The 25,384-nt window shown below is 40.3% G+C and overlaps 1 protein-coding gene across 1 annotated transcript in view; it reads right to left on the bottom strand.

Moving 5' to 3' along the window:
- Window positions 1-25,384, bottom strand: part of ELMO1 (engulfment and cell motility 1) — a 260,399-nt gene that overhangs the window by 201,449 nt on the left and 33,566 nt on the right. Inside the window, exons 5-7 of the mRNA XM_059818282.1 lie at window positions 21,274-21,443; window positions 8,791-8,826; window positions 972-1,071 (exon numbers count right to left, since the gene is read on the bottom strand). Of these exons, the coding sequence (XP_059674265.1) occupies window positions 972-1,071; window positions 8,791-8,826; window positions 21,274-21,443 (306 nt within the window). The remainder of the gene's footprint in view (window positions 1-971; window positions 1,072-8,790; window positions 8,827-21,273; window positions 21,444-25,384) is intronic.

Below are 25,384 nucleotides of genomic sequence, written 5' to 3'. Positions count from 1 at the left end.
AATATATAATGCTCTTTTCATAACTGATTCTTCTTTCACTTTTGGCAAAAAAAGTAAATTTCTACTCTCCTTTGGTGGTAGCAATTTTCTAACCAAACTTAAATTAAAAGTCTTTGCTCTGACACACTCTGTTAAAATGAAGAGATCTTTACCACAGGTTATATCCGTTCCACTACTGCTTCTGATATCATTTTAGTGAAGTAACTCCTATATCTTTTGAACCTGTACAAATGCACTTTAACTTAAGATAAGTTCTGAGTTCAATCTGGTTTGAAAATTCTTTGTAAAGAGGTGTGGGGTTTTTTTTCCCCACGGTAAATGAAAAGGGTTAAATCAGTAACAAGAACTCCTTTCTGAAGTCTGTAAATCTCTGTACTTAAAGAGTACTCCCATGCTTCTGCTGCTTTTCTGCATCTCCTACATGTAAGAAAAGAAAAAAATGTCGCAAATGATGGAAAGATCTGTTCCAAAACCACAGACCTCAGCTTCAAGATTCAGGGGGGGCAGAGTTCAACTTGATAAATTCAGCAGATATCAGCTTAATTTCAATTGGTAAACTAACTCATTTCTCTTCCTCCCATACCCTCAGAGGAAACATTTCAGTGCTGTTTTTGTTTCAAGAAATATAGTATTACTCATTTTAATTTACATTAAATCAAAATACTAATTTTTGCTTGAACTGCATGGCATCTGCACTGGGAGGTCACACTGTAATTGAGCAAGCAATTTCTTGTGTGATATGCCTAATACAGTGTTGATCCCATTTGACTCCCATTGATTTCCATAGAAGTTGGGCCAGATCCTGCAACTACAAATATTTATAGTTTGAAATAGCACTTTTAATCCCATTTTCATGCACGTTTTTGACCAATTACCTAAATAAAGTACCTGGGGGGTGGGGGGGGTGGGAACACAACTCACCTCAAAAATTTAAACAGATATAGAACAGATAGCATTGATTACAAATTTACCTTTTTAATGAATGCCACAGAGAATGTATCCCACGATACAATCCCATGATCCATCAGCTCAACAAATGCAGTCAGTGTAAAGGACAACATATCTCCAAAGCTGCAAGAGACAGGAGTCATGACAACATTTACCAGTCATGCAGCAGGGCAATGACCGAGGGAATAAAGCAGCAGGAAGCTTTCAGAAAGGCAGGAAAATTAAGCCAATCATGGAGTAAGAGGTAGCAGAAGAGCAAGAGGGGCCGTGCAACAGATAGTCTCCAAAACAATTTAGCATGGACATCAAGAACAGTCACCTGGAAGAAAGCAATTTTGTAAGAGAAGAACTAATCCCCAGGAGAATACCACATGCAATGCTCAAGGAAGTCAGATAGTCCAAATTAAACTTCTCTTTTAAATTCAGAGTTTTAGATCTAACAGAAGAAAAGAAGTAAGCTTTTTCTTAGCAACTTATGGAAATGCTCCTAACTGAAGGTCATACAGAGGTGCCACATTTTGGAACCTCTGCACCAAGCAGATTGGCAGAAAGTTAGTGGACTGTTTGTTCCTTCTCTTACAAGGAAGCAAATATATTTTTTAAATGCACCGGAAGAGATTGTATATTAAGCAGCAATTTTCCAATAGGTAATGCCACAATTTCTCTCTTTGAACCTGAAGATGCATCTCCTTTTGTTTATCTATGGGCAACCATGTCAAGTGAATTGCAAAGCTCCCATAGTTTAACCAAGCAAGCAGCTCAAATTATTTAGGGTTTGTAGGTCACTACACTGTATTGTACACCTGTAAATTTGAAATTTGATGCATCTTTGTATGAACTCAACTAAATTTGAAATGGGTTTAAACTCAACATAGAGAATATGCTCTAACCTGACTAGCTGCACAGGAATTTTCCATGTTAAAAAAACAGCTTTTAAAGACTAGCTTCATTTCTATATAGAGTCAGGGCACCGAACAGTCAGCAGCAACAATGATTTCAGTGAAGCCGCTCAATGAGGTAACTACTCAATACAAGCAGCAGTGCACAGAGCCTGAAATGAAGCAACATATTACCTTTAAGGGCATGCCAAACTGCCTGCAAGGTACTCTGCCACTAAGCCATTAATAAGCATACAATCAATCTAAACAACATGAATAGTCCCACTGATTTTAATGCAACAGCTTACCTAATAAAAAAAAAAAAAACAAAAACACTCTATCAGATGGGAACTACAACGCTCGGTATATTGAAAACCTAAGTCTAATGCTACAGCCATAGTTAAGCAATGTAACTGGTAATCCTTACTGCGTGATTTACTCCCCTGCTATCCTGCACCAGCCCAACACAAATAAGTAAACATCCATGCAGATGGAAGACATGTACTTCCATAGAGAGAAATAAGGCAGAAAATCAATTTGAACATAGCAACTCTAATAGCCAGTTTACTAGATTTGGTATGATCTGCTGTTTAGGGATTTCTGATGCTGAGATACAGCCTTTAGTGACCCCTTCATTCAAGACAGGAGTTCTTGTTCATCAAAACTCCACAGATGCCCTCCACTAAGAAGAAATTTGCCATTCTTGACATTTGGTGAATAAAAGCAAAAAAAACTAAAACACACCTTTCTCTTCCACAGCACGTAAGGGTATCCACAGTGGTTTTGATTATTTATGACAAAATGAAAAAGCTACACCAAACAGCAAACAAGAAAAATACAGTGTTCTTTAAAAAAAAAATCCATTGTAATTCTGCAAGGAATATTTTGTTCAGCGAATACATGATCTGGAAGGTTTTGGTTTTGTTTTGGGGGGTAGGGGAGTTGGTTTCATTTGCTTGGTTTTTAATATAGCAAACCTTTTAAGAATTAAATTAGATTTAAAATGTCATCATTAGCATTCCAAATAACCAAGGATTTCATAATAAGACGACAATAAGACTCTGCAGGAAATTTAATCAGCTCCAGTCCTGTCATCTTCCTCAAGCCATTCCTTTTGCATACAATGGTTATTTATGAATCCACAAATAAAACAGCACCCCTAGGAAAGGCTTCCTTCTAAAACTTGTACCAAATACTCATGCATGTTCATGACAGAATACTTCCACAAATACATGGAATTCTGGTATTTTAAGAAGCTAGACTAAATTAGATCCGAAAAAAATACAAAAAGACAGGTCATATAGGTTGAAAAGTAGATAAAAATATCTCTCCCAGCATTAAACTAAGCAGATAATTTACCTCCCCTAGACCTTCTCAGATATTGCTTAAAAATTTAGTCAATTAACCTACATTTAGTACATAAATACTCTTCTATAAACTAATTGTAAATGGAAGCTAATCCCCATTAACAATGGGTATAGCTTAGAAAGATTATTTAAAACTGTATTAAACATGCATATGGATATTCATCTTCACAACAGCAGTGGCTGGAATTCAGGTTAGTTTAGTTCCTTTACGTTCAACAGTCTCATTTATTCTTCTCACCAAAACTACTAATTTTAAATTTTACTAATTTTTAAAAACTACTCCTCCACAGCTTTGGAGGGGAAAATGGGTTAACGGAACTGAAAATACTGGTATTAATGTATAAACCTGGTTTTAGTAGATGTGACAATGATACAACCGTTTGGGATCCAGAAGGTGAAAGTACTTTTCAACTTAAAGCAATCAGACACCCCACCAGGTGTCACTCCTGGAACACTGCTTCAAATAATTAATGAGAGTGAAGAGGTGCAACGCTGGGACTAATCAAGCAGAACAAAATACTCCAACTCTCTATATTAGGCAGCACCACACATACATAGCATGTATTTTTTTAAATAGATAGCTATAGATATGCACCTGCACACACATGTATACACTAAGTGGCATTGCAAAAGTCAAAAGCCAGGCTTAAAGGATAAGCACTAGGAACAGCACAGCTAGAGATGAAAGCAATCTCCAGGGTAACTACAGCAAGATAAGGATTAAAGTATCTGGAAGGGGAAGGGAGCGGTGTTGATTCATTGTTATGTGTCTAAACACAAGCAAATAGGTAGAAATAAACTTTCAAGCAATTCATTTCAAGACACACGCACAAATGCACTCATACTATTAAGAGCGGCAGACAGAATAGATGCTAGGAATTTCAAGGGAATCAAAGCTTGTTCATAAAAGTAGCAATCTTAGAAAATACGTGGCAGGAACTGTTTAACTCGAAATCTCAGTAAGTGTTTTAATTATACAAAAAGTCAAAAAAAATAACGGGGCCTTTTTCTTCGTAAAACCTTTTTTAGACTAATCCACAGCACAAGGCATAACAGTTCTGTAAATATCAAACCTTGCTGCTCTGGCAAAATGACTTAATAGCTTGAAGGTAATTCCTGATGAAGGTGCTTTTTAATATGTGTCATCGCAGCAAGAGGGAAAAAATTATTAGAAAGATGCACTGTGTAATTGCAATTTCATATCTCACTAACACTGAAATTTTAATGGTCTATGCTCTCAGGCAAGCTACTTGTGCAATCCCTCCTGAGTGCTCTTCAGGGCTCTGGCTCTTAGGTGGGCACACCTTACACTGGTGTCCCAGATGAAGTTTCCCCCCTCTCTGCTGTCTGACCCCCCTCTTCTAACCACAGTTGTGAGGACGGGCCAGCTGGTCATGAAGCACCTCCTCACCCACAGCAGCTCTCAGCAAAAGCCTCATAAGCAGTGGAAAGCTGTGGTCTGCAACGCCATCGGCTGTCCCAGTGTGAGCCGTTCCAGTGGGGATGGATGGCCATGCTCTGATCCACAGCCTCTGCACCTCAAGCCCTCTGGCAAACCTGACTGAAGAGTAAGTCAACAGTTGCGTTTCACATTTCTGGGTCTTAGAGAAGTATCAGGTCAAAGCCTGTTAATTTACGTTCCTAGGAATTTTCTGCATTCTTACCTTAAGAAACTGTGGGAAAAAAACCCTCCATGCATTTTGATATTAGCTTTTCTTTCCTAAAAATAAAAATTACAGGAATGTGCACGTGACTCTGGCCACCACACCTGTCTCTCACCTGCCTTCCTAGTATAATTTCTACAAGCTAAACCATCTTTTTATCACGTGTGCTAAGTAATCCTTAGATGTATATATAGAACTATGTCTGACAATTTGAAAGATGCCTAAAGCAATTTGGATTTCTTATCAAAATAAATTAATGGGACTTGAGCACCCAAATCCCCTAGGTGTTTTTGGGGAAAAAAAAAAAAAAACAAAAAAAAATCTCAATCCATGTTTAACACACATACCAAAATGAACATTTTATTGCTACTGAAGAGGGAAAAATACTCAGCTGTCCAAATGATTCTTTAAATCGAGATAATTAGTCAGGCTCAGCTGTCATCAGGTAACAAAAAAAAGCATCATATAAGCTTTTATAAGGCTAGGTGGACTCTCTCATGTTTTATATAATAAAAGTTGCACAGGAGAACCTGGACATTAACTGTTACTTGTCTGTCACAACCAGGATACAGCCACCAGTCCATTAGGACTAGAAGCCAAAGACAGTACATCTTTACACAAATCATTTTTCATGGGCAAAAAAGAACCAAAGCTGATCTCTCCTTGTGCAGAGAGAAACACCAAAGGCAGCAAAGAAACAGCTTTAACTCGGCAGGAGGCAACAAGAGAGTAGCAGCCTACTACCAAATGCAGGAGTTAAGGAAGCGGTTAACTTGAAGTCCCTTATCATTCACAGCAACTGTGCTCACAGCCTAATATTGGGCAGCTGAAAGGCCTGACATCATTCAGGTTAACATCAAAGCGCAAGAACAGCTTTTTAAGTTAGAATTGTCAAGGATAAATGGCCATGAATAAATTTAAACAGGGGAGCAGACTATATCTAATCATCAGAGGACAAGAGCTCTGGACAAGCCATGAGGGCAAGAACCTAAGTAAGTCTAAAACGAGGCCTGATGATGCAGCAGGATGCTTTGCGAGCACAGTGTGAACAAGTCCCTTTTTTATTGCTATGGCTCCTCTTCGTTGCTTCTATGCTGCCTTGTTTCTTCAAGTAACCTTTCCAAGGGTGGGGCTAAGCCACCATCAAATCAAACTAGGAGCAATTCACACCTACTTGGTACTTACTCAGTACAGCTGAAAATGACTGAACAATCTGCACGGTAGCTGCCCCTATTTTTCTAGATGATTACAGAAAATGCATTTCACTGCTACACTGCAACTGACACAGATTTTTTTTTTTTTTTTTTAATTGCATCATGCCAAGAACCACTGAAATACTTCTATGTGGTATAGTGTCACTGTGTTCATTACAAGGGATCAGTCCTACTGATTTTTAAACCGCTTGCATTCCAAAAACCTGAAACAGCTTTGTACCCTGATATCAGGGCTTCTTTAAGCTTGAAAATTAACTCTGATTAAAGAAAAACACGCTGCTAATTTCAAACAGAACTGTAACTATTCTTGAATAAACCCAGGTGTAGATACTCTTATTATGGAATATGACTAAATCCACTTTGAGGTACATTACGCATTTGTTTGCATGGGAAACTAGCCCAGAGGAACTATTACACACTGGTTCTTCATGAAGATGTGATTAGAACTACCTTTTCTCTTATTCCCCATCTTTTAAATTCCTGGTTTTGCTCATTTCATGGTAATTTGCTTAAATGGACAAGCTTTTCTTAAAAGACCAGGAATAACTAACTACACAGGAAAAATGCCACCCTCCTATCAGCGTGGTTTGACTACAACTCAGTACTGCAACGCAAAGGTAGAGCTGTTTCATGGGAATTATTTAAATTTTTTTTAAATCCAAGTATTAGGCAACATGGGATAAATAAAATCCAAAAACAAAGTGGGAACCCCTAGAACTGAAAAGACAGAGAAAAAGAAACTCACATTTTAGAACTTCCCTCAGTGGAGAAAGCTATTAAACAAGGCCTCTCTGTGAAAATCAGGTTTTAGTTAAGTCAGGCTAGCATGTGCAAGCTACCAGAGATAAAATGAAATTCTGGCACTCTATGAAATATGTCATCCTATAAATCAGAAGTTGTTTGGGTTTTTTGTAATTAGCATTTGGTTTCTTTAAGTTTCTTTAGTCAAGAAGACAGCAGCTGGAGGCTGCAAAGTTTTAAAGTTTAGTTTAGTTCATTATATCAAGCTCTGAGGGTTTTTTTAATAGTTCTTGTTTCATTGGACCTTTTCCCATTAATACGTGGGTGAAAAATAGTCAGGATGTTTGATAACCACACTCATACAGCACCAGCATATACACTTTACCTTCAAAATGTACGACCAGGCCAGCTTCCAGAACTATTGTTTTCACGTACTGACCAATGGTTCTGGTATCTTTTTTTAGTACAAGTCCCAAACTCAAAAATCTGTGTTTTTTCAATTGTATAATTTCATGTACTACTGATGGAAATCAAAATATTAAACTGTGTGCCCTGATGTAAATTGAAGCTTCTACTGGCAGGATTTAACTTCCGAAGCTAGAATAAACTTTAATCACATACACTTGCTTTACTACTGTATCCACTGATGTACTGTATCTACACTGATCAATAAGAATCCTCTTAAAGTGGGTAAAGCCCTCTTCCCATGAGTAAACAAAACTAAACTGTGTAAAAAAATTAATTCAGATCATCAGTATGATCATGTCCTAAAACCAGGGTGCAATGCAACTATATGTCAGTATTTCAGTACTGTCTTGAGGACAATCACATAATTTAATGTAGAGAAGCCTACCGGATAACAGAATTTGGAAGCAGAGAGATGCTGAATGAGTATAACTATTCTTCCACAAAGAACTATTTTCACAGCAGTGAGGAAAAACCCACCGTCTAAATGCACAGGAGGTACCTTGTCCTGGCAGGGGTGATGCTGCAAAGAATTCTGAAAGCCTCATGCCATTTTAATAATTTTCCTCAGAATCTAAATTTTTCTATTATGAAACAAATTACTTTGTATTAGGTTGAGAAAGCAAACGCAGAGAAAGGATTTAAGTTTCCTGCCAAATTCATTCTTACTGTCTAATTTACTTATTAGGCAATGATTTAATAATAAATGTGTCAGAACTTGGTTTACAGGAGACTTGTGAAAGTATGATTTACATGTATTCAGATGGGGAGCTGCACTTCCTGCGTGATAAACCACATCAAGCTCTCAGAGTGACAGATGCATGGTTAATTGATTAATTATTCTTTTGCTTCCTTGGGTTTTAGCTATACTTGACAAGTCAAACTTGCAAGACAACCACAATACTAGAATATCTCTTGGAGTCCCACTTTATCAAAGCCTATGAAGCCTGTGCTTAACTTGAAGCACACAGAAAAGTCCCATTCAAAATCATCAGGGCAATAAGCATGCTTAACTTTCTGGTATGGGGCCCCTTGCTATATTACAGTTCTCCTTCATGCAGTTATCTGCAACAACTAGCATTTCCTGGGACCAGCAAATAATAGGAATTCAAACTGGCACAATGACTCTTAACTTTCATCTCACTAACATCAACAATTATAATTGCCTACTATCAATCATGTAAGCCAGACAAATTTAAGAAGGAAATTGTGGAAGTAACGGAAATTGTTTGTTTGCTCAAATTAAAAAAACCAAAACAAAAGCCCTACTTGGGAAATAGCAGAAGCCCCTGCAGAAGTTACAGAAATGAAGCACCCATTCCACAAGCAAAGCAGAAAAGGCTTCATCAGAAAATTTTAACAGGCATCAAAGAGCAGAAAACAGAGAATGTTGAAGACTGGCTGAATGAATACGCACAGTTGTACTTACATATAAAGATTAGCGCAAGGGCCTACACTGAGTCATGCAAAAGAAGAGGAAGTGTGCAAGGTGATGAGCTAATCAGGTTCTTACCAGGGCTTCATTATCTTCTGCAATTTCTGATATCGTCTGCAAAATTAAAACTTGCATGTGAGGAGACACACTTTAAAACATCTGTACTCTATTTACCTATGCATACATCCCCCCACCCCACCCCCCCCCCAATACTTGATTCATAAAATTCAAAGACAGACGCAAAATAAGAGGCAGTAAATTACTAACAATCCGCTGTGAATAGAAACAGTTCAGTAACTGGTAAAGAAGATTCAAAATTCATTTCAAATATTTGTTCAGAATACTTGTGTTAACTTCTGTTAGGAAAAAAGCAGAAGAGAAAAGACAGTTGATAGGGGAAATACATCAGAACTTTCTAAAACCTGTTTCTCCTGACCATTAAAGCATGTCTAGGCATCCTAAATTAGTTAAGTATTTGTGTAAAAGAAGTCTGGTACAAAACAATAACGTTTACACATTAAGCATTTTCTGTCTCGTTGCTATGACATGTAGTCCATTGCCTGAAAAACTCTTTTATTTACTTCCAGTCTCCATCACTAATACTAATGTCAGAGTTGTCAGCATGGTTGTGTAGCTAGGACCAACACAGACCAAAATCCTGACCTTCTGAAGTCAGGCACAAGTTTTCTGTTAACTTCAAAGGGATGCAAAAATTTACCCTGGGTTTTTAACCACGGAGATGCATTTACTCAACAACTCAAAACCATCCTGCACCAGCTCCATGACACACAAATACAGTGCAGCAGTCTTATTCCAACAGAATGTGTAAGTTCACCCGTAGCTCTTTTGCTCTTAAAATTCACACATCAATGGACATGCCTAGACCGAAGGCACTGAATCAACCCACTTGAGAAAGACGACAATCTGATTAAGAATGTCACTTATTGATTCAAAGAGGCCAAGCTACACACCCAACCTTCAGCATGATGCTCTTGCTTTCCTAGTAGCTTCCAAAACACTTGGTTCCTAGTTGCGATAAGAAGTTTAACATATCCCAAGAGTTTTTTTATTTAGGTATTTCCTATTTTTCTTCCAAGATATACTGTTGTCTCATCGGTGAACCAGAAGCTATGGCATCATGTTACTATATTCAGGAAACTGGAAGCCAAATATTAAGGGGGGGAGGATGGGGGGGGGGGGGGCAAATAATGAGTGCATTTCAAAGCTGTAGCCCACTAATCACAATTTGCAAGTCATCCTCCTGCTAATAACTGGCTTCAGAACTGCTGATTATGCTACTAAGAAAGCTGAAGAAAGAGACTATCAATGGTAAAAATGGTATCCAAGACAAGTAACTTCTTTTTACAACACCACTTAAACAAAAAAAAAAAAAAGAAAAAATATCCATCTCCTATTTAACCCCTTCTTGTGTATCCTAAATCTATTTCACGTTTTATTTCAGAGGGTTGGCTGCAGCTCCACACTAGGCAGACTACTGTTCAAAAGGAGAACAAAGAGGTCCCTCCTTCCTCCCTGTCCCCTTCTCCCCAGGTCCTCCCCTTTGCACTTGCTGCCATGCCATTCAGCCCACAACAGCTCTAGGACTCCAAGCTCTCCAACCGCTGATTCAACTCTCTCCCAGAACTTGGCTAGATTTTATTTATTTTTTTCCTCTTGGTACAGCAGGAACTCCTCCCACCTTGCATTTCCATTCTGTTTATGCAGAAGTAATACTGCGCTTTCTACGGAGACCACATGAGTCTACACATAGACTCTTTTCAAGAAGGACCAGTCTCAGGGAGGGCAGCTTTTGGGCTGGCTTCTGTAACCATCAGGGGAGAAAACACAGATAATACATCACAGGAACAGTGGTTTGAAATCCTTCATTGCTACCTGTGTGCTGCAATGCTCATGCCTGAAGATAATGATGGCACAGTTTATCATGTATGCGCGCACAGACTGGGTTACAGCCTAGCTCAAATTAGAAAAGTGACAAGATTTTGTTCTTGGATTTCATGGCTTTGGTTCTTTTACGCTACAACAGCTATCTGTGTAGCCAGTAGTAATGAGCAAACAAAAAGCATCCTGATGATCAGGCAGCCTTAAAAGGGGGAGAACATTAGCCTCGACATGCTTTTAGGAGCAGAAGAGTTCAAAGCATTTCCCACAGTAGGAGACCCCAACTTCAGTAGAATGTCATTCCTGTGCTTCTGCAAACGGAGTGTTTCCTTGCTGCGGCAGACTGCTAAAACCCCAACAAGAACAACCACCACCACAAATGGGTTTTGTCATCTCCCGAATGTGCACAGATCCTAGCAACCTTACGCAGCACATGCCAGCAAAACTTCATAGCATCCTTCTGAGACCCGTTTTTAAAACAGCTGCTTTTCATCCAGGTGCCAGCTTTGGCTAAGCAGCAAGTAAACTTGAAACTGGTGCTATGTTTGTCTGACATCAAAGAGACACAAGCGTGGTGTTTGCAAACTGGTAGCACTTCAAAGGGCAGACTCAGTTTTGCCAGAGATTTTTCACAACAGGCTATAATCAGGTGCATTTTCTCCACGACTGAGCCCAGGGATTAAAGAACAGACACCTGAGTCCTAGAACAAAACATTTAGACAGCAACCCTCTTAGCATTTACAGAACTGTTATCCATCTTGAGTTAACTGGCAGTCAGCTAACTTGAGGTCAGAAGATACGCAATGTGAAAGAAAATACAAATTTAGAATAATATGGAGAAATAATTGAATCATATAGGACTTTTCTGGTGAAGCAATACAAAGACAGCAAATTTTGATGTGAGAGAAAAAGATAACCATCGCATTAAACCAAACAACTTCTACTAATCTCTGTTGCTTTGCAACACACACAGAGTGTGATAAGAGCAGCAATCAATCTAGGACATCAAATGCTGCAGCAACACGGTACAGGATAATTACAGATAGACTTTTACCACGGAATAGGTAGAGGCTGTTATCTAAAAGAGTGCATGCTATTTTCATCCCATCATCGAACCAAAAACCTAATACAGAAGGACCTGGCATGAGCAGGAGTTCCCCTCATATTCACCCACAGACCACGCTACAGTTACCACTGAAGGAGTAGCCAAGCTAACTCTTCCAGCAAGTCAGCCTGGAAAGGAACAAGTACCGTCTGCCATCTCCATCAGCTTTCCTCTTTCTATATATACACAACTGTTGTTTCTTCCAGAGGGCTGACTCTGTGGTAGTAACCAGACAGTTCCGTAAAGCGCTTCCTGGGTGAGTTACCACAGGTATGGTGAAAAATGCTGAAAGTCTTACTAATCTAGACACTGTAATTAGCTCGATACTTATATTTATCTTTTTTTTTTTTAGAAACCATCCCTCAATGGCACTTGCACAGATGGGAATAAAACCATGGCCAAAACACAAATGTTACAAGGGTAAATTAACTAGCGTTTCTGAAAGATTCGGATACTAAAGTGGTGAAAGACAAAAACAGACAGTAATTTTTATACAGGGAGAAATCTCAAAACAAATGCCAACATAATGCAAAATAAACATTAATGATAAGTTACCAGTTTAGACATTTCGCTACTATAATATATTCCCTGTTTGGCCTCAAAGGAACTTTGTGATACATTTCCAGCTGAATCCCAAGATGCAGCAGTTCCTTTGGACTTCCCCAAGCCATACACAGGCTTAATACTTGCTCAAATACTGCAGGTTATGTCACAAGCAGCCTCCAGCAGAGACTAGCTTAGCAAGGACCTGACCGGATCAGCTCCTGCCTCTTCAGGTGCAAAAATTGCTGTACAAGGACCTAAAACACCCCAAATCTAAGCCCCAGCTAGGGTAACACGCAGTGCACAGTAAGGGCTGTTCTGCGCTGGGGAGAACTACCAAAATGTTCTCCCATTGGGGAAGCCAGTGCAGATCCACTGCAGTTAGCAACGCCAAGAGCTAAAGCAGTCACACCACATCACCGCAAACAATGTTTCTGAGCCTGCACTGTCTAAAGACGTGCAGAGTAGGATAAAAATATCAATGAGGATAAAAGCTTTTCAGGCAGTATGGCCATGGAGAGGGACATTATTAGCAAAGGTGGAAGATGGTCCCAAAAACTTCGTCCTCTACAGAAAAACTGATGGGATGATGGATGGGCCCCTCACGACAAGAAAGACATTGAGGTGCTGGAGCGTGCCCAAAGAAGAGCAACAAAGCTGGTGAAGGGTCTAGAGAACAAGTCCTGTGAGGAGCAGCTGAGGGAACCGTGTTGTTCAGTCTGGAGAAGAGGAGGCTGAGGGGAGACCTTATGGCTCTCTACAACTACCTGAAAGGGGGTTGCAGAGAGGTGGGTGTTGGTCTCTTCTCCCAGGTAAGAAGTGACAGGACAAAAGAAAAGGGCCTCAAGTTGCACCAGGGGAGTTTAGATTGGCTATTAGGAAAAATTTCTTCACCAAAAGGGTTATCAAGCACTGGAACAGGCTGCCCAGGGAAGTGATTGAGTCACCGTCCCCGAGTTACAGAAAACTGTAACCAAGAAAACTCTCCAAACCAAATTTGTTTAAGTCTTTGGTATCACATGGACATATTTAAAAGACATGCAGACGTGGCCCTTAGGGACATGGTTTAGTGGTGGACTTGGCAGTGTTAGATTAATGGTTGTACTTGATGATCTTCAGGGTCTTTTCCAATACAAATGATTCCATGATTCTTGAACCACCTGCTAACCACATTAAATCGGTATTTGGCTACTGCATTTCAGGCAAACACAAACACAAGGATAGCCCACAATCTGGATAATAGGCAGTGTTTAGAAATAGGACAAGAGAAATACACAGGGGTACATATTTCTGGCTTCAGTCTCTATCAGGTGTGGCTATCACATACAAATGAAGTCTGGGAAACACTCTGGCCAGGAGGTTGAAATAAATTGTTTGGATGAAATCTGTGAAATTACTATTAAGTTATGCAGCAGCACCCCCACTCCTCACAGCCACCACAACATCGCACAGCCACCATAGTCCAAGAGACAAAAACATCCTGGAAAGTTGCAGAAGTGGAGATTTCAAGCTCCTCTTATTTTTGCTGCTTCCTCAAATACTACACTTTTGTCTGAAGTTAAAAAAAAAAAAAATTACTTTTGTCCAGCTTGGTACTCTGAAGAACATTTGGAAATACAAATCCCCTGCCAGAATTACTCTTTTTATCACATTTTACGAAAGCGGTTGCCAAACAAAAACCAGTAAAACTCTTCCCTGTTCCTGTCAACAAGGTGTTGATATCACCTCTTAGCAGGGATCATTTAAATGCTAATATTCTTAAGCACAGGCAAAGTAAGAAAAACAACCCTGGAGGAATAGCATTTAGGATGGGGGGAGTGCAGAGAGCAGCAACTCTCCCCTCCTCTTGCCTCCAAAAATGTGATCTTTGATGGTTCAGTCTTCAGATGAGGCTTTTCTCTACAACAGTGTGTGCTATGCATATGTAAAGGATATACAAGAAATTGTACTTGTGTGTGCTGAGAGGGAGGGTGGAATCCAAGCCTGAAGACTGATGGGGAAACAAACCCAAAACAGAGCAAGCAGAAGAAAAAATAAACCAACAAAAAAAGCCACCCCACAAAGAAAACCTACTCCACTTTCTTCCTTTATGGGAACTGCACTGAAAGATGGGGCTGCAGCCCTTTCTCATTCTTCCGCTGTTACCATCTCCACAGCGGTATAAATGGATAACCTGACTTCATACATTATTTTGGATTTCTGCCTCATAGACAATAGTCACCCTCTCCCGACATTACAGAAGCACTAAGAAATGAAGATTGCGTAAAACCCCCGTTGGACAAGAATTGATTTTGGCAGCGATGTCAGATTAAGTAATCTATGCTTCCAGGTGAAGCTTCACAGGAATGGCTCAGCCTAACAGCCCAGTGACATCAAGAAAACCCAAACTATTTTCTTTCCTCCATTGGCTGGCTTATTTTCTGCTGGATTAGCAAACTGAATTGGCTCACTGAGGAGTCAGACAAGCATCAGAGCTGATGAAGAGAGGGAGCAGGGACTATGCAGCCAGTAGCCAGGAAGGGTGGAAAAGGACTACTTTATTTAGTGGCAAAGACCTATTAGCTTAGCACTGTTCATATCTTCTGAAAAGTCATTTTATTTTCCATTTATCCAGTGAGTTGTGCTAGCACAACTATTTTCTGGGGCAACACAGTGAGCTCCATCAGGGAACTAAACTGGGTTAAGGAATATTGTATTAAAAGTAGCCTTTATTGTCACTTTGAATAATCTACATCAGTTTTCCAGTCCAGCTTACTACAAACAGTACTCTTCAGATGAAGCAGGACAGGAACAAGTGGCTGTGAGCAAGGGCTGCTTAAGTATTTTGACAGCACTACTGAAATACTCATCAGACTGGGATGGAAAAAGACATTAGCAGGTATGTGAGCAACCGTCCCAAAAAGTGTGTTAAAGTCAGAGTAACTCCAAACCAATCTGTCTTCAGTTTTTGACTGGGCTGGTATACAGTATTATCTCTGTAGGACAAGCCAAGAGCTAGAATTTCACTGAACAATACAATTTGTCCTTAAAGGATGCACAATTGCCGTCTCAGAGACTTCCAGCTGTACAGCAGCCAACTCTGCAACTGTATGTGTTCAATAGAAGACTCCTCTTGGACAGCCAAAAAACATACAAATACACATTTATTTAGAAGCTTATATGAATCTGATCTAGCTGCATTTATTATTTCCAATAGGAAGATGAGAAAATTTAACAATCATCCCAATTTAAAGCAAGTTTTTCTCTCCAGTCTGTGCACTAAGCAATTACAACTTCCTTAAAATTAAAACCAGGCTATCTGCAACCATGTCCGAGCAGCAGCAACTAGCATGCTCCTGTGCCACGGCTGTACTACAATAAAGCCGCTCAGCACAGCCACATTGATGAAGCAGACCTCTCAAGAATAACCTTCTCAACAACAGCAGAAACTGTTCTGGTTACTGTCAAGACAGCTAGGCTTAGCATAGTCTCATTTTTTTGGCAAAAACTGCGTGTTATTTCAGCCAAATGACAAGTGACAGAGACCGTGATACTACCAACAAAAAATACTGAAAATTCTGCACAGGTCTTCCTCATTTTCCTCCCAGTCATGAGATCATTTTTATTACTGGTGACGACAAAATAAATTTAGATTCTTTTTATTAACTCTTTGGTCTTTCAATATGTATGGCTTGTGACTTACATTTTCCTTTTCTTACTTTATAGGGACTATGAGGGGGTTTTTCCTTTTAATGAAGGCTGAGAGTCTGTCCCAGTCATACAACTCCTCTGATACATCAAGAAAAAAAAAAAAAAACTAAAACCACCACATCTTTACCAATCTTCCGCTACATCAGAAAGACTATCTATACAGCTATAATTTTCTGAAATATTAATTCTGGACTAGACTATGCAATATATCTCTGAATGAGTGAACTACATTATCTCAGACGGGGTAGCAAGGAGACATGATTGTTTCTTCCAGTTTGGTTCCTGAACACATTTTTCATCAGTCATTAAAGCAACGAGGAGCCCCTAGCATTGCTCTCCTTCTGCCTCATTTTAGTGCATTGCATCTGGAGGGTGGGAGAACAGAAGAAGCACACCCCTACACTTCCCTTTTACATTGCCTGTATGTCCAACCACATGGACTGCATATTCAACTCCCTTTAACTAGGCATGAACTGGGCTTCAGATAAAAAAAAAATAGCGTTAGAAATGCTATGGAAATCTCTTTCTGAAAAGCCTCTGAAAAGGAAAATAACTGTGTGTGCACAAGCACACCCCTCCTTTGGTGATACAGATGCACAGAGTCCAAAAAATTATTGGACATCATGGATAATTATAAAACAGAGTCAGCATTTACTTGTTCTTCATGACCTAACTTGTCTTGCAGTCTCTGCTATAATTTATAGGTCACCTGAACCATAAAAATGAACATTAAAAACAACTTTCTTTTTTTCTTCTTTTTTTTTCCCTTCAGTTAGTAAAAGACTCATAGCACGCTCTGGAAGCAAGAATGAGCCTGAAGGAAAAACAAAGATGAGCCATCTCAATCAACAGGATCAAGATACATGTGGACAGTTTCTAAGACATGTTGCATCTCTGCTGATATAACCATATTCATAAGATGCACTCTTAGCTTCACTAGGGCCCCATGCATCCTACAATCTGCCTACCACCAACCCCCCCATGGCTTTGTCCCAGCACACACCACGTCTACAGATCATTTGCTCAAGGAGATCTGACCCAAATTATGGTAACTACACATAGCATTAAAACCACTTTTGAAAACATACCCAAAATAAAAAAAAACTCTCAATTTGTTATTTTTCAAGCTATATTAACAGCGAGAAACTGGAAAGGCTATTCTCTAATGCATTCCAATTTCCTTCAATATTCAGGAATATAACATATGGAAAATTAATTAGGAAACACTGTTAGTTCTTGTCAACTTTTTATATTACTACTTCTTTTCATCACCAGCAAAATGAAGCAGAGGTAACTAGAAACCCAGGGATATACATTCTCTTACTCTGGTCACTGTACTTTTATAGTCATCAGCTTCACTGAAATAATGAGTAAGTAGCACAATAAATAAAGCCAACTATAAATAAAGCATAGGCCTCTTCCTCGGTGAAAGTTATATAAAAAGCTGGAGTCTTGCTTTCCAGAGGCTGCCCACTAAAACTTAATTACACACACAAATTATAACTTAAGAGTTGCCCCCAACATGAGTTCCACGTGCAGAGAAAACCTCAGAGCAACCTTACACTGAGCATGACGGTACTTTCAATGAGCACTGTCTGCCCCTTTGGGGAAAACAGAGAATAAAGCTTGATTTAACAAAATTCATTGATTTCTAGCACAGCTGTACCAGGCAGTGAACAGAGGCACCACTCAGCCTGGGCTTACTGATGCAGGGCTGTCCTCAGCTTCATTAACCCACGGGCAGCTGGGAAAGCACACAGAGGGGCTCCTTGCAGAGCAGCAGCAGCCACCCCATGGGGTATGTCCCATCCCCTCTGACTCTCTCAGAGTCTTCGTGCCAGTCTCCAGGTTGGGATAACAGAACAGACACAGCCACTCTCATGCTATTTTATAACATGCCTGCTGTGGCTCAGTGATGCGCCTATGCCAACGTAGTGGTCTGTGGCTACAAAAAAGGGCCTTTTCTGCATCCACTCATGCCCACTTCCTCTCTTGCTTCTGCAAGTTTCAAACTGAGCAGAAAACTAACTCTGCTAAACAGATGTGAATACTGTTCAGCCAAGTTAACAAGCTGGCTTGGCTTTGCGAAGCATCCAGATGCCAGCACCAACTTCAGGAAGGAAACAGGACCGGGCTGGAGAGCGGGGGTTAACACAGAAGAAGAGGGAGAAGAGGACAGGGAGCTGGACCATCTCTTAGCAGCACCAAGCCATTAGGGTTCTCTCAGCTGTATGGTTGAGTCATAGCCTCATTCAAGCAAGGCTGGCTCCACAACAGTAACTCAAAGGTGGGTAAGAACTCCACAGTGAAGATATACCTTAAAGGTATCTTTACAAAAATATATCGACTTCTAAAACTGGACCATCAAAGAATTTTCTGCCCTTCCCTGAAACTTCTGGCTGCTCATTCCTCCTCTAATACTGCCCCCTTTCTAATGCTAGTATAATTGTTTGGGTAGGTCCACCTACAGATACTGAAATGATTAGAGTTAAAAATACCATTGGGGAAAAGAAAGTGGCAGGTATTGGGGCAGGGAAAAGGAGCGAAAAGAGCTCTTTGGTTTGAAGCATTTGGGTGTCCTGGTCAGCAGCACAGCCCCCAAGGTCACAGTGCTGAGTGCACGCAGTCCTTGCTAACGGCAAGGAAGCCTTCAGCTTGCTTTGCCCGTTCAGCAGGACCTTCCTATTACCAGTATTGCAGAGGGTCCAAGCAAAAACAGAAATAGAGAATATAAGAGGACAATTGACTGACTCCAGTTGCTTTTCCTTGACAGCCTAGGGCATTCAAACAGCTTGTCCCACTCTCTCCTCCCTGTATTGCCTTCCTTTGCCTCCCACACACACCTTGCTTGCTCACAGGCCATTTTAGGAAGCTGTTTTGTTGTAATAATAAAGTCAAAAACCAAACCGAAACAAAAAAAAACTTTCTCTGTGGAAGTAGTTTGTCTGTTGGCTTAGTGTGCTGAAATAGCAATGACTGACAGACCCTGAACTGGGAGGACAGGATCAATAGCTTGAAGTCGGACGAGAAAGGAAAGCAGCAGCACCATGGCAGGCTTAGGCTGCTGAGTCTGTGTATATTAGGACTTGCTCCTTTCATTATATTTCAAGTTCTGTTAAATACACGCTTATCAGCCAGTGATGCAGTATAAAAGCAGAAGGGAATGTACAGCGTAGCACAGACGCCCTCGCTTTACAACACCCTTCGCAAAACCAGACTTGGAAAAACTTGACCTGCAGACCCCCTCAGAAGCTGCAAAACGTCTAAGCTGCTGAACACGAAAAAGACTGTGAGTTCATCAACACGTGAAGCTGCTGGAAACTCTTACAGTCTGAGTCTTTGTTCAATGCCCAAATTAGACAGCGTTTCTCCCCACAGGCAGAAGCACTGATAAATATGATAAATAGATTAGACAGGTAGATCGATCAATGCATCTTTGCAGCTAAAAAGAAAATTCTGAAATGCCTCCAAATACAAGCCACTTAAAAAAAAGAAATTAAAAAAAAAGCAATAGACTCTGCTCATATGTCCAGCCTGCAAGCCTGCTGTGTGGTTTGAAATCTTATACCCTTAACCAGGAATTACTACTAGGGTGTAATTTGCTGAGCAGTTCTTTCAACAGTGGTGCTGGCTTAAGTAGTTTCCCTCCCAAGTAGTTATTTTTAATTCAGACCAGTCTGCTACAGCTTGGCCCATCCCACAGCTACAAAACAGTAGTACAGACAAATCTGAAGGGTGAGGAAGGCACTTGCTTTAACCTTGATGCAGCTAAAAGAAATGCTTGTAAAAAATGTGAATGTTCCCTGTCTGTTTCAATAGCAAATAAAGTGTTTAGTTTAAATACCTTCCGCAGTGGAGTAAGTTAAACCATTTAACTTAAATAAATTCATTACTTTTAATTTGCTTATGTTCTGATCTTCATAGGCACATGTGCGCCTGCCCGTTCAGTATATTTTTACATTAGTACAGTAACTGTGTGCATATGTTTACATCAACTTAAGCCTGTCTTTGGTTTTAAATTTAATTTGGTAACTAAACAACAAATATTATATGAATATAAGACAAGCTGACAAATTTGGTAACTAGAAGCATTTTTTTTTTAAGTGGCATAGTATGTGCCACAGACCACATCACTGCAAAAAAAATAAAGACCATAACCCCAAAACACTGAAGATTAAACCATGAGCTATTAGAAATCCAGTATATAGCTAGAGTTAGGCAACAGGGATTTAAAGTCCAGTAAACCATTGACCACAACAGGCACAGATCAATGAGAGTGTGCTTTTAAATCTCCCAATCTAAGGACTACTGGATTCTAAAAAGTACTTAATTTTTCTGGGGAAAATCCCCAGTATATCTTGCATGGGACCATCAGAGACAATTTGTGTTCCATTTCAAAGCTCACTTACTACTTTTGCTTCACCCTCTAACACTATTTACTTTCTTGAATCCAAGGGAACATGAGTACATTTGAGAGGGGATTTGGATTGATTTCAGCAGTTGACTTCTGAAGTCTGGTCCACAAGACTGAACACCCCCAATGAATAAGAAAGCTACTTTCAGAGCATTTTCTTTCTCTCAGGAAACAGTGTGGGTAGTGTTGATTTCTTCATGTGTAATAGAGGTTGACACTGACTGGAAAGCACCAAAACTCTTCCTTGAAAGCAAAAGCCTACTTGAAATAGTAACTGTTAGAACGTAATTTAATAGCACAACAATCCAGTTGATACATTTCTGTAGTACCCTCCACATTAAGCCGATAGACACTTACTCAGGACCATGGTTCTGAATTTCACCAATGGCGAAAATTGCTAAGATGTTCTGGTAAAGAATAAAGGTATTTTCAGAGGTCAGCTTTCAATTTTATGTCAAAAAGCCACTGCCATTTGAAAAACCCCAGCCAGAATTAAAACAATAAAAATGGAAATAAAGTAAGCACTGGGTTTTGCTCCACATGTTCTCAGTAACACGGAATTTAAAACACAGTTTTCAGATGACATCACTTAAATACCAGCCTTTAAATATACTATCAATGATTTATCTAAATTCCAATGGGTAGAGAAGAAACTAGGACCACAGTCTCCCAAAAACTTTATGGCACAGAGGGTACTTGTGACTTCCTATGTTGCTCACCTCCAATCCCCACCTGCCCATTGTTAGGGGAAATTGAAAAAATATTCTCGTTGATAACGGATATACTATCCTAGCAGCCCAGAACTCTTCAGATGTTTTCTTTTATATAATCTTAGAAGTTGTATACAGAAATACTTCAAGCATTCAGAGAGTGAGCACAAAAGCACCCCATAAAGGAGCAGAATACTTACTCGGTGCCGCTTTCAACCATTTGTGTTAGGAGGGAAATGCCATCTAGGTTTATAAATTCTTGGGCAAATGTAACATCCCGTGAGTAGTTGGCTAAATCTTTCAGTGCTTCTAACTTTGCATCCATACTAGAAGACTGGATCCTCTCATGGAGCTGCTGTGCATTTTGAGCCTAAGAGAGAAACAAACCATACAAAACAAAAACAACAAAAATGCTTTCGTTACAATGGCAATAATGAATAAAAAAAAAAAGTTAGTGCAAGCAGGAACAATGGCCATGTTTAATATTAATGATACTTAACACTTGCATTCTCAGAAATTATTAAGTAGCTCACATACAAATTACTTTTGTAAAAATATATCACTCATGTATTAGTCCATTACCACCTGTAATTATTTGGTTTGTTGCAGAATCATAAGCTGAGCAATAGATAGATATCCCATTATCTCAGGCAAAATGTAAGCATTACAAAAGACAGCCTTTGGCTTAAAGGGCTTATGTGTCATATCAACAAAAGTAGAAATGAAAATAAAACAAATTGAATCAGACAATCTCAGTATAATAATGGCAGCAATTTTTTTCCTGTCAACGCTTACTCAGTTTACGGACTTCTCCTGACCTTTAACAATGAAGACCATCTACTGTCCTGATCAGGTTATATCAGTAGAGACCAACTTCAGGCCTACTGCTCCCTCCTCCCCCTCTTCCTTTTGTTCACAGTCAATTAAAAACCTCACATACTCTCTTACAAGAAGCACAGGAATAATTACTTCCCACATAATACTATGATACTATCACTCATACATCTTTATGCAAGTTCAATATCCACATATATTAGGCTATTCTGCCCACTAATGCTTCAAATACAGGATGAGACAGTGACATCCGAAACAAACAGTGATGATAAAAAGCTAAAGGAATATTTTAAAAATGCATATTAAATTGCCTCTCTCTTTAGCCATACAAATACTTCAAAATATATCTCTCATTTTCAATTTGATGCTCTCACTTACCTGAACACAATATCCAAAAGCTTCAGTTAATAGCTAGCTAGCCAATACTTCTCTAAGAAAAAATAATCCTCCTCACTATATACAGATACTTACAAAATTCAGTTTCCTAAAATTCACTTCTTACCTGCACCAAATGAACGGTGAATGAGAAGCTATGTGTCATTAGGAAACCAAATTAATGGTAAACTCTCCTGAGAGTTATTTTCTCTGAGATTATGCTTATTCTTTCTCAGCTGGAGAAGAAAAATAGAAGAAAAGGCTGTGCTGACAGACAATTCCTTTTCTGTTCAAGTCATGAATATACTCTTCACAGAGATGGTCATCTCTGCAGATCAAGATTCTGAGATAGTAGACATTTTTAATGCAAGTGAACATTTAAACGGGGAACACAGGAAAAACCACCACTGTGTTGTTACAGATACAGCTTCCTATCTACATAACTTTGATTGCTTCACGAACATTAATGAATTAAATGTCCCAATATCCTCCAAGATCAGCAAGGTTTGTTACTCCCCATTTTTACAAAGAAAAATTAATGCATGGTCTCCAATCAGCTTTTGGCCAGAACCTATGTTGTGAGGAGCATGTACAGGGAGGAAATACCTTCTGGTTAAGATCTTCAGTTAAGACAGCATGGAAAAGAAACAGTATCTTTAGTCCTGAGCTTTTCTATGCCTGAAGTATTGGGTGGTGCAGCCATAGCAGTTACATTATCTACAAAAAGGCAGAATCCTGTCATCCAAAAGGTCTTTCTGCCACCCCTCCTACTCTATCAATAGGTTTGAGTCGTAACGGGGAAACAATGGCTTATACAGTCTCTCTGTAATGGCAATGTCTGTCCAAATGGTACTAAAATAATATTGTCTCAAACTTAAGCAGCTGGTAGGCTAGATCATTTGCCAAAGCCTATGGAAGAAATAAAAACAGATCCTGCTAACTTCCAACTTCCAGGATAACCACAGAATACTTCCTCCAACCCTTTCCCTTCGTCAGAGCGGGTGAAGAAAGTTTTGCTGAAGTACTCTTGTATAACAAACTACAAAAATTCAGAACAACCACTATTACTACCTGAACCAGAAGTTCAACAGCCAACTCCCACCTCACCAAATGACCTCCTTCATTGAGCTGTTTCTATTCTAGACTCCCCACTATAACAACTAAGGAAGACTCAGAGATGCAAAGTATCCTCAAAACATTACTCCTTCTCAGAATACATGCAATGCCTGAATTCCTGCCCACCTCATAAAAGAAACACTTTGGAAAATCTTCAATACCACCATGGCAGCTGCATTCCCCTGACTTTGGAAGTGATTGCTCAAAATTTAACCTTAAGCTCATTAAGATCTGTGCACATGCCTTCTTCCACCTGCTATGGTTCTGGGAAGTTACCACCCCCACTATCTGCCTATTGAAGGATACAGTTCTTCCAGCTTTCCATGGGAAGCGGGTCCTCTGAAAGCTCCTGGACTCAGTGGAAATGAAACAAATAGGAAAGATGAACAAAACACCTGCTTCAGTGTGACTGCACAGCTCTCCTGAGCTGCTCAACCAGTAAGTCTGAGTTGGCAGAACTTGGGCAGCAGAGCTGTGGCCAAACAGATGGGGAGTGTAATCACCTGTGTAGCTCAGTAGCAAGCAAGAAAGAATGTGTAAGGAGAGCCAGGAGAACATCCTCCTCCAAACCCCTTCACATCACACCTACAACTGCTGTGTAAACAACGCCTCATCTTTGTACAGATTAATAACAGATTATTAATGGCCAAGTTCACCCTTCCTCTTGAGGAGAGATTCCTGTCCCCAGCATAGGCATCTGGGGCTGGTGAACTGCTGCTGCCATCCCAGCTAGACTCCCCTTACACACGAATCAATGCCAAATGTGGAAAGAGCTAAGCCCACCTCTCACCAAAACTGAGACCACCAGTACAGGGATGTGCATTAACAACTCACCTACGCTGCAGAACAGCAGCATGAGCAGGACCAACCTATCGACAAAGATATGTTAATCCTGTTTCCTCTGAATCACAGAATGATGGGGGTTGGAAGGGACCTCTGGAGATCATCTAGTCCAACCCCCCCGCCAGAGCAGGTTCACCCAGAGCGGATTGCACAGGAATGTGTCCAGGTGAGTTTTGAGTATCTCCAGAGAAGGAGACTCCACAACCTCTCGGGGCAGCCTGTTCCAGTGCTCTGTCACCCTCAAAGTAAAGAAGTTCCTCCTCACGTTTCGATGGAACTTCCTATGATCAAGTTTGTGCCCGTTACTTCTCATCCTGTCACTGGGCACCACTGAAAAAAGACTGGCCCCGTCCTCCTGGCACCCACCCCTTAAGTATTTATAAGCATCGATAAGATCCCCCTCAGCCTTCTCTTCTCCAGACTAAAAAGACCCAAGTCCCTCAGCCTTTCCTCATAAGAAAGATGTTCCAGTTCCCTCATCGTCTTTGTAGCCCTTTGCTGTACCCTCTCCAGCAGGTCCCTGTCCTTCTTGAACCGGGGAGCCCAGAACTGGACACAGGACTCCAGTTGCTGCCTCACCAGGACAGAGTAGAGGGGGAGGATAACGTCCCCCCACCTGCCAGCCACACTCTTCTTGATGCCCCCCAGGATGCCATTGGCTGCCTTGGCCACAGGGGCACATTGCTGGCTCGTGGTCACCCTGTTGTCCCCCAGGACTCCCAGGCCCCTTTCCTCAGAGCTGCTCTCCAGCAGGTCAGCCCCTAACCTGTCTGTACTGATGCATGGGGCTATTTCTCCCCAGGTGCAGTAGCCTGCACTTGCCTTTGTTGAATTTCATAAGGTTCCTCTCTGCCCAACTCTCCAGCCTGTCCAGGTCACACTGAATGGCAGCGCAGCCTTCCAGTGTGTCTGCCACTCCTCCCAGTTTTGTGTCATCAGCAAACTTGCTGAGGACACGCTCTATCCCTTCATCCAGGTCATGGATGAATATATTGAACAGGACTGGACTCACTACTGACCCCTGGGGAACACCACTTGTTACAGAAGTCAGCGAGAGCTTTGAAATTCACATTAAAACCAAAATATAATCTTAGATGACAGACAGCTTGGTACACTCTACGGATCACAAAAATCTATAAAGCA

This window comes from Gavia stellata, chromosome 6 (assembly GCF_030936135.1).
Source record: "Gavia stellata isolate bGavSte3 chromosome 6, bGavSte3.hap2, whole genome shotgun sequence".
NCBI classification, from domain to species: domain Eukaryota; kingdom Metazoa; phylum Chordata; class Aves; order Gaviiformes; family Gaviidae; genus Gavia; species Gavia stellata.
Note: the sequence above shows the minus strand (reverse complement) of the source record. Positions and strands in the feature narration are given on the sequence as shown.